This window comes from Brassica rapa, chromosome A08 (assembly GCF_000309985.2).
Source record: "Brassica rapa cultivar Chiifu-401-42 chromosome A08, CAAS_Brap_v3.01, whole genome shotgun sequence".
Lineage (NCBI taxonomy): Eukaryota > Viridiplantae > Streptophyta > Magnoliopsida > Brassicales > Brassicaceae > Brassica > Brassica rapa.
In genome coordinates this window covers 757,407-771,809 of record NC_024802.2, presented here as the reverse complement: position 1 = coordinate 771,809, position 14,403 = coordinate 757,407, and the positions used below count along the sequence as shown (strand labels likewise).

Sequence of the window (14,403 nt, the reverse complement as noted above, 5' to 3'; positions counted from 1 at the left end):
TTTTGATAAAATGTTAGTACATTTTCTTATAACACCATTAAATCATTCGAAGCTTTCTAGCTAGGTTGTCTACGTACAAGAGTGTAGAATTATTTGTGCATTGTTTTTAGTACGCACCGCCTAATATATTTTATTTTTTATGATTAATTTATCCTTGTTTCTCATTTTGTGTACTCACTGAAAAAAAATCCAATCTTAAAACTTAGCCCACGAGAGTAATCATTTAACAAATGATCATAATTAACTTTTTGAACATGCTTATATAATCTCATTAACCCTTAATTACTCTTATTTGAATTTTGGGAGAATTCCTTTAAAATACACGGACTAATTTTTATTTACTAATAAAATACATGAACTATTTTAGATCCCCATTTAATACACGAACTAATTTTTGTTATCTATTAAATACACAAATTTTTGAAATTCGCAGGTTTTACACATAGTTTTAGACGGCGTTAACTATATTTAATGGCAGTTAGTGTTTAATTAACACGTGTTTAAATTTTGAAAATATTTTTTTTTAAATATACAAACTATTTTTTATTTGCTAATAAAATATACGAACTATTTTTGGATCTCCGTTTAATACACAAACTAATTTTTGTTTTCTATTAAATACACACTTTAAAAATTTGCAGATTTTACATATCGATTTAGACGATGTCAACTATGTTTAGCAGAAGTGAAGACAATGTTTAAATTAAACAAATGGTTTAACTGTGAAAGCACGCTCTCTGTTCCAACCTCTTTTATTCTCCAAACTATGTTTATTTTCTTTTTCTTTACTTTGATTTCCCTTTTTATCGATTTAAAGTGAAGTCGATTTCCATGTCGTGAAAAAAGACGAATAAAACTACGTAATTTTTAACGAGTTTCTGATTTTAGAATTAGTTTAGTGTTATGCATTTCTAATTCTTGTTCTTCGCTTTGGTAGTAGTGATTATGATTCAAGGTTAATTAAGTTCTACATATATTCTTTATACTATGATAAAAAAAAATTGAAATTTCATCAAAAAAAATTACACTACGGAAGCGTAATGGAGAAAAAAGCTAACAATATAATCTATCGGAGGACATTTAAGAACTTTTTTCTTCACAGTTTAACCACATGCTCAATTAAACATTAACATTATCTTTATTTCTGCTAAACATAGTTGACATCGTCTAAATCGATGTGTAAAATCTGCAATTTCAAAAGTTTGTGTATTTAATAGAAAACAAAATTTAGTTTGTGTATTAAACGGGGATCTAAAAATAGTTAGTGTATTTTATTAGTAAATGAAAAAATAGTTTGTGTATTTAAAAAATATATTTTTAAAATTTACACGTTTTAGTTAAAAACTAACGCCGTTGTCGCTGCTGTTAAATATAGTTAATGTCGTCTAAAACGATATGTAAAACCTGCGAATTTCAAAAGTTTGTGTATTTAATAGATAACAAAAATTAGTTCGTGTATTAAACGAGATGTAAAATAATTAGTATATTTTATTAGCAAATAAAAATTAGTCTGTGTATTTTTAAAGAATTTTCTGTTAAATTTTCTACTTATTTTAATCAGAAAAGGTATCTCAACCACAACGCACAAATTTACGACTATATTATTATAACTGAATAGTACGAATACGCGTAACGCATGCAAGGTGTACCATTGGTGTTATTATGATTCCCCATTACAAATTGTTATCTAATAAGATTAAGCTAATTGTTAATAGGTCAGCAGGGTCAGGCACGCTAAATTTACAAAAATATTGCGGCTAAAAGTTATAAGAAATGTTTTTAATAGAGAAAGTTCCTGTTAACTAACTGTATTTTTAATACATGTAGGGAGAATCACATGCGGAAGACTGACTAGATTAAATACTTCTCTATCACAGATTCACAGCCTTATTAAAAATTTCCACATGATTTTTAACCGAACACATTACGTGTATTTAATTGTTTAGAAATGTTATATTTTTTTTGGTCAAAGAAATGTTAGATAGATGTACAAATATATGTGTATAAAATAAATTTATTAACATGTATAGTTGACTAGATTAAATACTTCTCTATCACAGCCTTATTAAAAATTTCTACATGATTTCTAGATTAAATACTTCTCTATCACAGCCTTACTCTTCTCGGAGAGTCATTAGGCTTCTCCATACATCAAGAAAGAGTTAGTGTTGTAAATTCAATTATTATAAATTAAGATGAGCCAAATAACAATTAATTTATTTAGCTTATGAAAAGGGAATAATGGAGGTGAAAGAAATTGGGGAACATAGAATGATTTCAAAAGCATGATCGTGTGGTGAGAATTAATAATTACTTTTGGGGAAATAAAAGGCAAGATATAGATTTTAATTAATCAAAGTAGGTAACTCATTTATATGTTGTACTTGAAAAGTTATATAGGGTCTGATTGGTAATGGCTGTAGCTTTAAATATTTTGCTGTAGAAAAAAATTTGTAGACTTTTTGCTGTGGCTTTAGATTTTATTGCTGTAGAATTTTATTAAAGCACTAAAAAATTGCTTTGGATATTTGGCTCTGCAGAGCACTTGTACAGCTGTAGGATATTTTAAGAGCTGTGGTTTCAAAAAAAAATTTAAAGCTTGATTGCTCTGAATTTGGTGCTGTGGAAATAAATAGGGCTGTGGACAGCACCTACAGCAACTACCAATCACCCTAATACTCAACCTTCAAATTTTCGATTGTTCATAGTTTTCTAATACTCGCATGAAATAATCTACTAAGTAGGGTTAAGTTGCATATGTCATATCTCATTTGACATATATTTAAATTGGACCTTCTTATATTGCAAATTTTAAACAAATCATGGTATTTATCATTTGATAAATGCCTATATGTCTTGTAATTCCATTCCGGTTTACGTACCAATTTTCCACCATTATTTTGTTGGCTCGCTGTTGTTTTGTCGTACTAGTTAACATTTATTGGTAAGTTAATGCCTTTTTGTCCAAAATATATACATGGAATTAAATACCCTATATATTAGGTTGGCAGAAAAAAATCATGAACATAACATATTATAAGGTTAAAATTTGTAATGTCATTTTCTATTTTAGTACTTTCTCTTTTTGATATGGCAAATGAGGATAGAATAACAACATGCAACATACATTATAACTGAATTATTAAACTCTTCAATAACCATTTCCACTTTTATTAAACGTAACCCTAAGTAAAAACTAAAAAGTGACAAATTTCACATCAGCTGAAACTACGTTTTTTTTTTTTGAAACTACGTATTTCGCCGCTGCACTATGGAGATATAAATTCAAGACAATTGTGAAACCTAAAAGAGTAATTAACAATTTCCTAATTTTATTGGTAAAGATACAAAATATTTTAAAATGTATACTAAACCAGCAGGGTTGACATAAAAAAATACTAAACCAAAAAACACTACGACATCCAGGTTGAGTATATAGCGAATCAGTTGGACTAACATCGTTTCTGAAAACATTCAATTATTCAAAATAAAATAAAGTAATTAGTGTATATGAATTAGTCCATGGTTGCCAAGTACGTGGTCACTGTAGGCGTTTAAAAGCATAACTAAGAATCACTCAGCATTTATCGAACTCATAATCTGAATTTCGATGCTAAACAAAGTATATTACATGGAATAAACGGTGTATCTAGGTAGTGGCTTGCAACATAATTTCTTTTTAGAAGTGTCCGAGTGTTGGTGTTGGGTTAAAATATGTACGATCGAGCATCCCAGCCGCATTGCTTGACTATTCATGCTCTAAAGTCTTTCTTTTAGCCATTTTGATTCACATCACACCATTTCTTGCTTCTTTTCATCCCCCCACCCAAAAGCAAAATCCTATATATGTTACTTTGTATTCCTATTTCCTAGGTTTTCTAAATATTCTTCAATACTTTTTTTGTATCTTTGCTCTAGCTATCTTTTTCTTCAAAGTTTGACAAATTGTGCTTCCGTTTTGAATCTAGGAGGGTTACACTGACTACTTTATCAATTCTGAGACGGCCTTGCATTTATACGCTTCTTTTTTCTTCTAAGAATGTAAATATCATTAAACAAAATGAAGGTTGAGGTTACAAAATGGGAAACTTCTATCATATATGCATACAAATTATGATCATATAGATTATTGCAGCTTCAAGTCTTCGACTACACTAGTTTACACAAAAAAAAAGTCTTCGACTAAACTAAGCCATAAACAAAATAAAAATTACGGGAAAATGTTGGAGAACTAAATGTGTTTTTAAGAAAAAAACTTTATGAATGTGTTTTGCTATAGAAACCTAAGCTTCTTAAAGAATGTAAAGAAATTGGCTAAACTACGTCATTTCCGATACCATTTTTATGTTTACTTACTTTCAGTTTTAAAGAAACATTTATAATCTTAAAGTTAATTAACTCAGACTTAGAGTTTAGATTTGATAGTGAAGTTTTGGAAAGTGGATTTTAGGATTTTAATAAATACATATATAAATACTTAAAAATTTTAAAATAATTTTTAAAATAATTTTTGAATTACAAAAAAAAATTAAAAAAATAAATGCGAAGAAATTAAACAAAAAGAAAATTAATAATAAAAATTTGAATTTGAAAATGTATAATTAGAAAACTATATAAAAACTTTTTATTATTTATTATTTATTATTATTTATATTATATATCTATAAAGCAAGAGTATAAGTGTATTTTTCTTATTTAATGAAAAGGATATTTGTAGAAATGTCTATTTAATAAAAATAAACATGAATTATGGTACAAAAAAAAGATAAAAGTGAAATTTCTCTGAGAATATAAATGACAACTTTTATGTCTGAGAGATTAAAAAGATATATATATATATATATATATATATTATGTATATATGTATCTCTTTTTCAGAATACTAAAATGAACCGTAATTGTCAATTCCAGTTAAAATAGTTTAGTGTGTAGTATTTAATATAGCTAACAGTACTCACGAATATATAAACGTAAGAAAAGGAAAAGCTGTAATGGACCCAAGGATCAATACTGGATTTGCTGTAATGATTCAAGTGAGTTTTTTTATATGTAATGAAATTACAAGTACAACTTTGATTTACAAAGAAAATTAAGAAAAACGTGTCATTGGTTTATAAACACAAAAATAAAAATAAAGAAGCAAGCAAGTATGTGGTTAATTTATTAAAGCCAGCAGTGAGCAACTAAACTTCAACTACGGCTAAGTAATGTAACAATTCGAGTTATTTTTTTTTCCAATTAGAATTCATAAAACATAAGGAGAAGTTTGTGTGAATTTTATATGATTTAAACAAAAATAAGTAATGAGGATCTGACTAATACTTCCTCCGTTTTTTAATATAAATCGTTTTAAAGAAACTTTTTTATTCCAAATTATATGTTTTTCTATGTAAAATTTATTAATAATTAATGATGTCTAACCAATGATAATATATCTTGTATTTTTCTATTGGTTGAATTGTGGTTAGGTAAATAATTAATGATGTTTTTATTTAAAAAATATAAAAAATTAATGATTTTCTTAATCTATGTGCATAGCTGTAAAACGACTTATATTAAAAAATAGAGGGAATATAATTAAAATTAGCAACTAGCAAATAGGAAAAAAACAAAATAAAATACGAAATGATAATTAAAAATAGCTTTCCACTTAAGTCCACATCTAAAAACTGGTTACAAATTCTATCTTTGTTTTATTTTAGTGCTTTGATACTCTCACTCATTTTCCACCAAACCCTATTGAAAAAAAAACCTACAATAAAAACTGGTGAAAGTAAAATTAATTAATTAATCATTTACAAAAGATTTAAATATACATTGCTCCCAACAACTATTTTCCAGTCTGGCACCCATTTCCACCTAAGTAAATACAAAATATTTTTTATAAGAAAAACAAATAAGACACGTGGCATTAATACCATTTGGCTGATAAAGACCCTTCACTTCTTCTTCCTCATATTACATACACACTCACACTGCTCTCAACTCTCAAGCAAACAGAAGAAGAAACAAAGCGTGCCCCTCTCTCTCTTAATCATTCTCCTCCTCCTCTATAAAAAAAAAATCAATACTCATGGATCCTTGGGATAAAACTAACTCATTAGACCACCACCACCACCGTCGCCAAGATCATCGCCATCCTTCCTTCTCCTCCACTCTCCTCGACCAAATCTACAACTCCATCGACTCCTCCTCCGCCGTTAACCGCCGCGCAGTCGCCGGAGATTCCGTTAGATCAAGGAATCTCAAGACCGCTGAGCCAGTTTTCTTCAAGCATTGGAGCTCCTCCAGCTCCTCAGACTCAAGCGGATTCTCCTCTTCCGAGTCCGACTCCTTCTACAGGCGATCTCGTTCTTCGCGTTCTCCGCCGGAGATTCCCCATCCCAAGCCGATTCGAACCACCGTCGAGAGACTCGAACGACCTAATAATAATAATAATAATAATAATAATAATAAAGTGAAATCGAAGGCGTTGAAGATGTATAGCGATTTGAAGAAAGTGAAACAGCCGATTTCTCCAGGCCGACGTCTCGCCACTTTCCTTAACTCTATTTTCACCGGAAACTCGAAGAAACCGAATAAAACCGCCACGTCATCATCCACCACTTGCTCATCCGCGTCTTCCTTCTCCAAATCTTGCTTGAGTAAAACGCCGTCGTCTAGTGAAAAATCGAAAAGGTCTGTTCGCTTCTGTGAGTCCACGCGCCAACGTCAAAACTTTGATACTTTTGAGAGCCGAGTGATGGAGGAGAATCGTCGCGTGATTGAAGCAGCCAAGGAACTTATCAGAACTTACCAGAAGAATAAAGACGTCGTTAACATCATCGGCAAAGAAGAAGAAGATGATGAAGAGGACGATGACGATGGTGGGAGCTGCGCGAGCTCCGATCTGTTCGAATTGGATCATCTATCGGTGATTGGAATCGATAGTTATCGAGAAGAGCTTCCCGTCTACGAGACGACTCGTTTTAACACGAACCGTATAATCTCCAGATGAATAATTAATTATTCTCAAACTATGTATAACTAATTGCTTAGTTTCCTAATGTAGTAACTGCTTAGAGTATTTCCAACCTCATTCTATTTTTCACTATAAAATGGAGTTTAGAGTAAAAAATGTTCTAATAGTACTCTATAAAAATAAGTTTACTCTAAATATAGAGTATTTTTTTTGTTCATCACTTTATTTTCTACTCTAAAATAGAGTATCATTTGAACAAATTCAAACTCTATTTTAGAGTAAAAAATAGAGTAAGCCATTGGAGATGTTCTTACTAGTTTATAGGTGGATTAATTGGTTTTGGATTATACAGTTTTATGAGTGATGTTACCTATTTGCATGCCATGTTGTTTGATCGCGTTAAGTTGCCAAGCCGAACATTCTACTTAAGTTAACACTAAAAAAGTTTTTATGGATTTAAAACGGAAACAACCATAAAAACCTTAAACTTTCAAAATAAAAGAAAAAAACTTTAAACTCATGTTTGAACCAAAAAATATTTCAATTTTCAAATATTTGTCATCCTAAAAAGTCAATTGTTAAATCAGTGAACATATATGTTAACTCGCTAATCGTTTTAAGAACTGATTAAATATTAATGAAATAATGTCGTTTTACATCTTTAAACATTTAAATAATCTATTTTTCACAAATCTTAAATGTTTTAATTCTCTAATCTCTCGATCTTCTAATATCCAAAACCCAGAACCATTAATAATATAAAGGATGGCTAGGACGATGGAGACATTTCGGCTTTTTCGTAGTGAGAGATCTGAATTGGAATTTTTAGAGAATCTACGATTGAACAACAAAATCAAGTAGGTGAAGAAGGTGATAGTGAAGATGATAGTGAGACTAATGATAATGAGACTGAGAATAATGGTATTGATGTCGAAAAAAATAATTTAATTAGTATTTAAAACAATGTCGTTTAGCAAAGTAACAGACGTTTACGGTTTAATTTCAAATTTCTAAAGTGGCCAATCAACAAAAAATGAACGTTAAAATAGCCAACATTTAAAAATTGGGATATTTTTTGGTTCAAACACAAATTAAAGGTTATTTTTGCTTTAATTTGAAACTTTAGGATTTTATTTGTAGTTTACTCGATTTAAAACTAATTTTTTTTATCTCAGATCACAGCCATAGGTCGCAGCTATGTCCAAATGAATACATATGTACTATTTCCACTAAATAAGTTTACTTGTAAGTTATGTATTACTAATACTTTAGCTTTATTAGCTCCTAATTGTTATTTGGATGTGTTAATGACAATTAAACAAACTTCGAAATTAAGAGGCGCCTGCGACGAAGAACGTAGAATTTTTAAGTTGAGTTGAAAAAAAAGATGCAAAAAACAGTTTTTCTACTATTTGACATTTGTCATTAATTTAGATAGCAAAAGAAGGTTGAATTTTTTTTCTTTCTGTCACCTCCACTCATAAAATAAAATAAATATTATGGCTTTTAATGGTTTCTATTTTCAATGTTTGGTACAAATAATTAACTACACCATTTATACATAGTTCTAGTGAATTACCAACCAATCAATAATGATGTCTTGTTATATAGATTTTGAATTGTGACATATCTTCTTCACCTATCTCACTAGCAAAACTTCTAAGTTCTAAATAATACTAATGTATGTCAAAATAATATTATTAACTTTTCAAATTTAAACCATATCATTTAAACTTCACCAAACCTGTAATTGCACATGGGTTTTGTTCATTTCTGCAACTGCAACAGGCTATGAAGTATTATCCGTTTTGTCATCTCGCGATCTTAATTGTGATTTGTGACTAACTATTGTTCATTAACTTACGACCCTTGCGACCAACGATACATAAATGATCATGGCCTTCCTCAATCAAGATTCCCTCCCTCCGAATGTAATTCACTTACCAATGTTTCTGTTGTTTTACTTTCATTGGAACTACTTTAAATTTAGTCCCTTGGGGAGATCCGATAAAACAGGAATGATACAGAAAAGATTAGCATGGCTCCTGTGCAAGGATGACACGCACAAATCGAGAATTGGTCTAAGAAAAAATTTCAAAAAAAAAAACTACTTTAAATTTAAAAAAAGGTAAAAATATTTGACTTGATGATACTAAATACTAGTAATCATGATAAATAAGCTAAGGGGACAAGAGTGAAAGAGACATGGTCTCAACTGTCAAATGTCATAGACAAAAGTATCCAATAATTTGACTCTCTTTTACTGTTTTCTATTTATTTGATTTTAATTGACTTGATTTAATCTGAAGTGCGACTTTAAGCTTGCAATTGGATTATACCATATAATAAAAGAAAGTCATTTATACACATACTAACTCTTGTATATATAGAAAAACCGTTTGATGTCATAAGAAAAAAACTGTTGTATATATAGAAGTTACAGTCGTTTTCCATATAAAATTGTATTTGAAGACTAACCTACAGTTTATGGAGGAGAGAATCGGGTTACAAGTTGGAGTTCTCTACTCAGGAAATCTGGCAGATTTTGAGAGATAAGAAGCCTTTCTGTAGCTGGGCGCCAGGTATCTGGTTTACGCAAGTGACCCCGAAGTTTGCGTTTATGGCGTGGCTTTCTGTTCGTGATAGGATGTCGACTATGGGTAGAGTGGTGAAGTGGAGTACGGGGAGTAATGATATGTGTGTTCTCTGTCATAATGCTCCGAAATCGAGGAACCATTTGTTCTTCGAGTGTGATATTTCTGCTCAAGTGTGGGAGTTCGTAGCTAAAGGGTTGTTGCGCCAGTATTTCACTGTAGTTTGGTATGAGATAATACCCATTATTTCTGATAAGACTAGAGAGAAGAAGAACTTACTTTGTACCAAATATGCCTGCCTTCCAAGCTGTTTTATATGCCTTGTGGAGAGAAAGGAATAAGCTGAAGCATGGAGAGAAGATGATGTCTTTACCAGTTTTAAAAAAGGTGATTGAGAAGGGGATCAGAAATAGAATCACTTTGGTGCAGAAAAAAAGAGGGAGAGGAATGGAGGTGCTAATACAATTTTGGTTTCAAACAAGAATGTAATTAGCTTATAATCTTAACTTTTTGAGGTCTAGTATGCAAATTACTTTGCAAAGAAGTATGCACTAGTTGTAATAAGGCTTTTTTTGATGAAATTTAACATTCATTCAAAAAAAAAAAGACTAACCTACCATGATCCATGAATGTTAAATTCAACAAATGATTTTTGTACTATGCATCTTAAATAATTCTAACTCACGTAAGTTGAACTCCAAATATGTTTTTTTTTGTCAGCAGTTGAACTCCAAATATGAATTCATCGTATATGCATATAAATAAATAAGGTTTAATATTAGCCTTATCATAGCCTTATTATACGATACACTAGTAAAGCAACTAATACATTTTTAATTTGATAAGTACATTTTTGTTAAGGTACAAAGAGAAAAAAGATGATAATCTGTAGCATAGCCAGATTAGTTAACATAACTAATCAGTTGTAATTTTCACAACAAAAAATAGTTTTCTTTAAATCATGCATCCTTATAGTTGGACCGACACCACTCAACATACCAAACTAGTTAAATATTCAATAACTCAAGCGTATTTAGTTTTGATTGTTAGAATTCACATACTTCTACATCAAATTCATGTTTAAGAGTGGCATCCATACAGAAAAACTGCTAATGCTAAAATGTCGAACAGTATTTGTGATCTCTCATATCAAGAAAATTTAGAGAACTAACCCTAAACAATGAAATATATTATATAAATGAAATGAAAGTTGTTCGGTCTTTCTACATATAGCAGGTGGACGACTATAACGTAATAGGCAATAAGTTGGTGAACATATCAATCATTAAAAGCAATTGGACAAATTACAAGTACACATCATATTTTTATACCATAGGTTTACGTGTATCTAATAATAGAGGAGTCAAGGGGCAAACCATGTCCCATAACAACCATGCATGACTCGTCATTCTCACGCTCTCACTGTGCCTTGATCCATCAGAACGCAGACGGAGATTGGTCAGGATTTCGTATGAATCTTGTCGACTTGTTCAGACTTCAGAAAATAAAACAATATAGCGGATTTTAACTTCGCATATACACGGATCATATACCTTAACATTTTGTTAGGATTCATGTATGTATCAGACCAATAAACCATGTTTTACGTATATTATGAACAAAACACTAAGCTTCTCAGATATCCAAATTAGATGTGCTATATGGTTAAAGAATAGTGCACCGTTACAATTAATAGCTAGTTTTTTAAGAAAGGGGGCTTGAACCATCTCCAATGTTCTAATGTTTAATTTAATTATAAATTTTGTAATTTATGAAGTTTAGAATTTCTTGTAATTTGTTATGTTCAATGGTAAAACCTTTTTAAAATTTTTAAGAAAAAAAGAGATAACAAAAAAAAAAGCAAGGAAGAGAAAGAAAGACACAAACACTTTAGAGATTCTTACCAATTCTAAAAACTCTATTTTAAAAACCTGGTTCTTATCTTTTTTTTTTTTTTTTTTTGGGATTTTTTTTAAAGAACCTCTCTTTAAAAACCTCCATTGGAGGTGCTCTATACATTTAATGACTTGAACCGAAAGCAGAACCATATTTCTTGGTATCAACACTTTAATGAATTCATCAGTAAAAAAAAACATTTTACCGAATTTAATAGGTAAGTTTGGTTTGCTTTTGTGGTACGTATTGACTTTGGTGTTATTAATTTGCGCTTTGTTTTTTAAAGCTTATTAATTAGTTTTGTTACGCAGAAGATGTGTGTTTTTGCTGATAATCTTATTGCATGTGTTGAGTTTTGATGGTGACGCAACAATAACAGTAGCACGTACCAATATAGTTAATTAGAAACACTGAACAAACAATATTAATGGTGAGCTAAACGAAAAACAACTTATCTGTGTAACGTGTCCGTCAGGCTATTTTCAATTTCAATTGCGTCTTAAATGGGATGGTCTGTGTGTAATACGATTTACGAACATAACATATCTGATATAGCCATGTGTTTCTGATTGGAGAAAAATGAAAGACACCGAAGGGCATCGTTCAAAAAATAAATGAAAGAGACAGAGGAGAGGAAGAGATTTCAATTCAAAGGGGCACGTGGATGGTCAGGTACACACCAAAACAAGTGGATATGACTTCAGCCCGCACGTGAAGGGTGGGCTCTTATGTTTACTGGTTGTCGCGCATGCACACGTGTGAACCCTTCTTTAAAAAAAATTCTGATCCCAATGACATTTTCTTTTTCTTCACGTCACCTGTGGCCCGGTTATAGACTGGGAAATTTTGAAAAGGATCAAAAGTATATAGTTTCATGTGTATTATATGGGTAGTTTCTGTATTAGTTAGAGGTTTTAAAACGTTGGAATGAAAAGAAAAAAACAAACGTTGTAATAACAATTAAATTTAGTGTAAATACTTATATTTATATTTCTTATTTTTCTATTAATAATAAAAATTCAAAAATAAAATTTATAGAAAATTATTTGAGAAGTCTTTTTTACACATCGCTCATGATCATGTATAAAAATAATCTTAATAAATTATAATCATACAAAATTGTAAATATTAAAATTATTTTTTTCCTTTCTACTTAATAAAATTCGAATTGGATATTAATTTTAATTTTAATTTTGAAAAAACTAACACCAATAGAAAAAATAAATATCTATAATATATATAAAATTTAAATATATATAAGAAATTTAAACGTGTTTTTATTTTTGTAAACCAACATAAATAAAAAAGGAAATATATATAAGGTATAATATATACATATTCTACACATAAATCGTAGTTTTTCAAAAGTAATGTAGGTATTTATATTTAAAATAAAATAATATGTTTTCAAATATAAAACTTAAAACTACATAACTGCAACAAAATTAATCAAATTTAATCTATTTAGACCAAAAATTGCATTTATTTTAAACTCGTACATATTATTACTTAAAATAGTCCTTTTTTATAATTCTATATATCCAAAAATAGTTGAATGATCTAATAATTTATAAACAGAATCAAATGTCTGTTTTTTTTTTAAAAAAAAAATCTTCTTTTGTCATATATACAAGTTACAAAACTATTTAAAACTCATTAAAATAAAATAAAATATTAATCAACTATTTGAATTATATATTTTATAAATAGTTATACTCGCGTGTGAATAAGAGATCGTTACCTAGTATAACTTAAAACATTATATACAATATAAAATACTAACTAATCTAATTTAATTACATATAATTTTTTTCCAAATTAGAAAATTGTTAAGCAAGAAAAACCACTTTATAAAACTAATTTTTATAAATTTGTTTTGTTTTGTTTTAGTTACAATTTATATTAGATACAATTTACAAAATATTATTTATTAAACTGTATGTACCATATACACATGAATGAACTTATATATTAATCTTTAATTAGAATTTAACTTACGGATAAACTCTCTTTCAAAGATACAAATAGGTTGAAAGTGAGGACTTATATATTTTTGAATGTCTAAAAATAATATAACTTAGTTTCGCGCAGCTGTTATATCGAACTTGAAACTTGTTGGCATCCCAAAGCGTCCTCTTATCATTCGACTACAAGATCCAAGATAAATATTTTTAAATATAAACTACTCTAATTTATCATATAAATATTAAAAATACACAATTTAAACTAAAAAGATGTAAAAATTATATGAAATTTTAAAATATTCGTAACTAAAAATTGTTTCAAGTATATCTAAAATTATAAAATATGTTCATATAGCTAGTAAATTTTAATAACTATTAAATGTAGATAAATATTTTTACTGATTTTTTAAACATTTAAATATGTATTATTATTTTATTGTTTCATATTAAGTTACTCACAATAATTAGTATTTTTTGGGTTTGAAATAGTTTTGTTAAAGTTTTTATTTATTTTACATTTCTTAAACTGATTAGATATGCATGTATATTTAACTGAAATAAAAATTCAAAAAATTAAACTTTCTTTTGAACAGCTAAAGTACATGAAAAATAAAAGATAAAATAAACTATTTTTTGAAATTAACTGAAAATTTAATTTAATCAATAAATTAAGAATCAGAAGTTTTTTGTCGTGGTTAAATAGTTTGGAGTTTGAATATTTGATGCAAATGCTGCTGTATTGGAAGAAAAAAGACAAAACAAAACAAAAACTTGCCATCAAAAATCTTGCCATTAAAATTGCGATAAGAAAAAAAAAAAAAATTGCGATAAGAATAGAAATATCGATATTTGTAAAAGAAAAAGGTGAAATTGTGACATATGCTAAACCCGAGAAAAACAAAGTAAAAAGAAGAATGTTTTGTTGGATGCCCAAGAAGATGATTGCCACTGACTTGCAGCTTTTGACTGAAAGACGACACGGCGTCGT

General features: G+C 29.1%; 1 protein-coding gene and 1 non-coding gene across 3 annotated transcripts; both read left to right on the top strand.

Moving 5' to 3' along the window:
* Positions 1–6,018: 6,018 nt before the first annotated feature.
* On the top strand, positions 6,019–10,484 carry LOC103832627 (protein BIG GRAIN 1-like B). 2 transcript variants are annotated; one of them, XR_004450527.1, is made up of 2 exons: positions 6,019–7,056; positions 7,266–10,484. XR_004450527.1 is itself a non-coding variant. In XM_009108681.3 (1 exon), the coding sequence occupies exon 1, from the start codon at positions 6,074–6,076 to the stop codon at positions 6,995–6,997; it is 924 nt and encodes a 307-aa protein (XP_009106929.2). In that variant the 5' UTR covers positions 6,019–6,073; the 3' UTR covers positions 6,998–7,186. The 2 variants fall into 2 exon arrangements, 1 of the variants encoding a protein (XP_009106929.2); XM_009108681.3 differs by lacking the exon at positions 7,266–10,484 and having other exon boundaries at positions 6,019–7,186.
* Positions 8,951–9,056, top strand: LOC117127617. The gene has a single exon (XR_004450637.1). It is a non-coding gene; the product is annotated as a U6 spliceosomal RNA (small nuclear RNA).
* Positions 10,485–14,403: the final 3,919 nt, after the last annotated feature.

Coding starts and splice junctions, on each gene's coding strand:
- LOC103832627 (XM_009108681.3), top strand. CDS start 6,074: ATGGATCCTTGGGATAAAACTAACTCATTAGACCACCACCACCACCGT.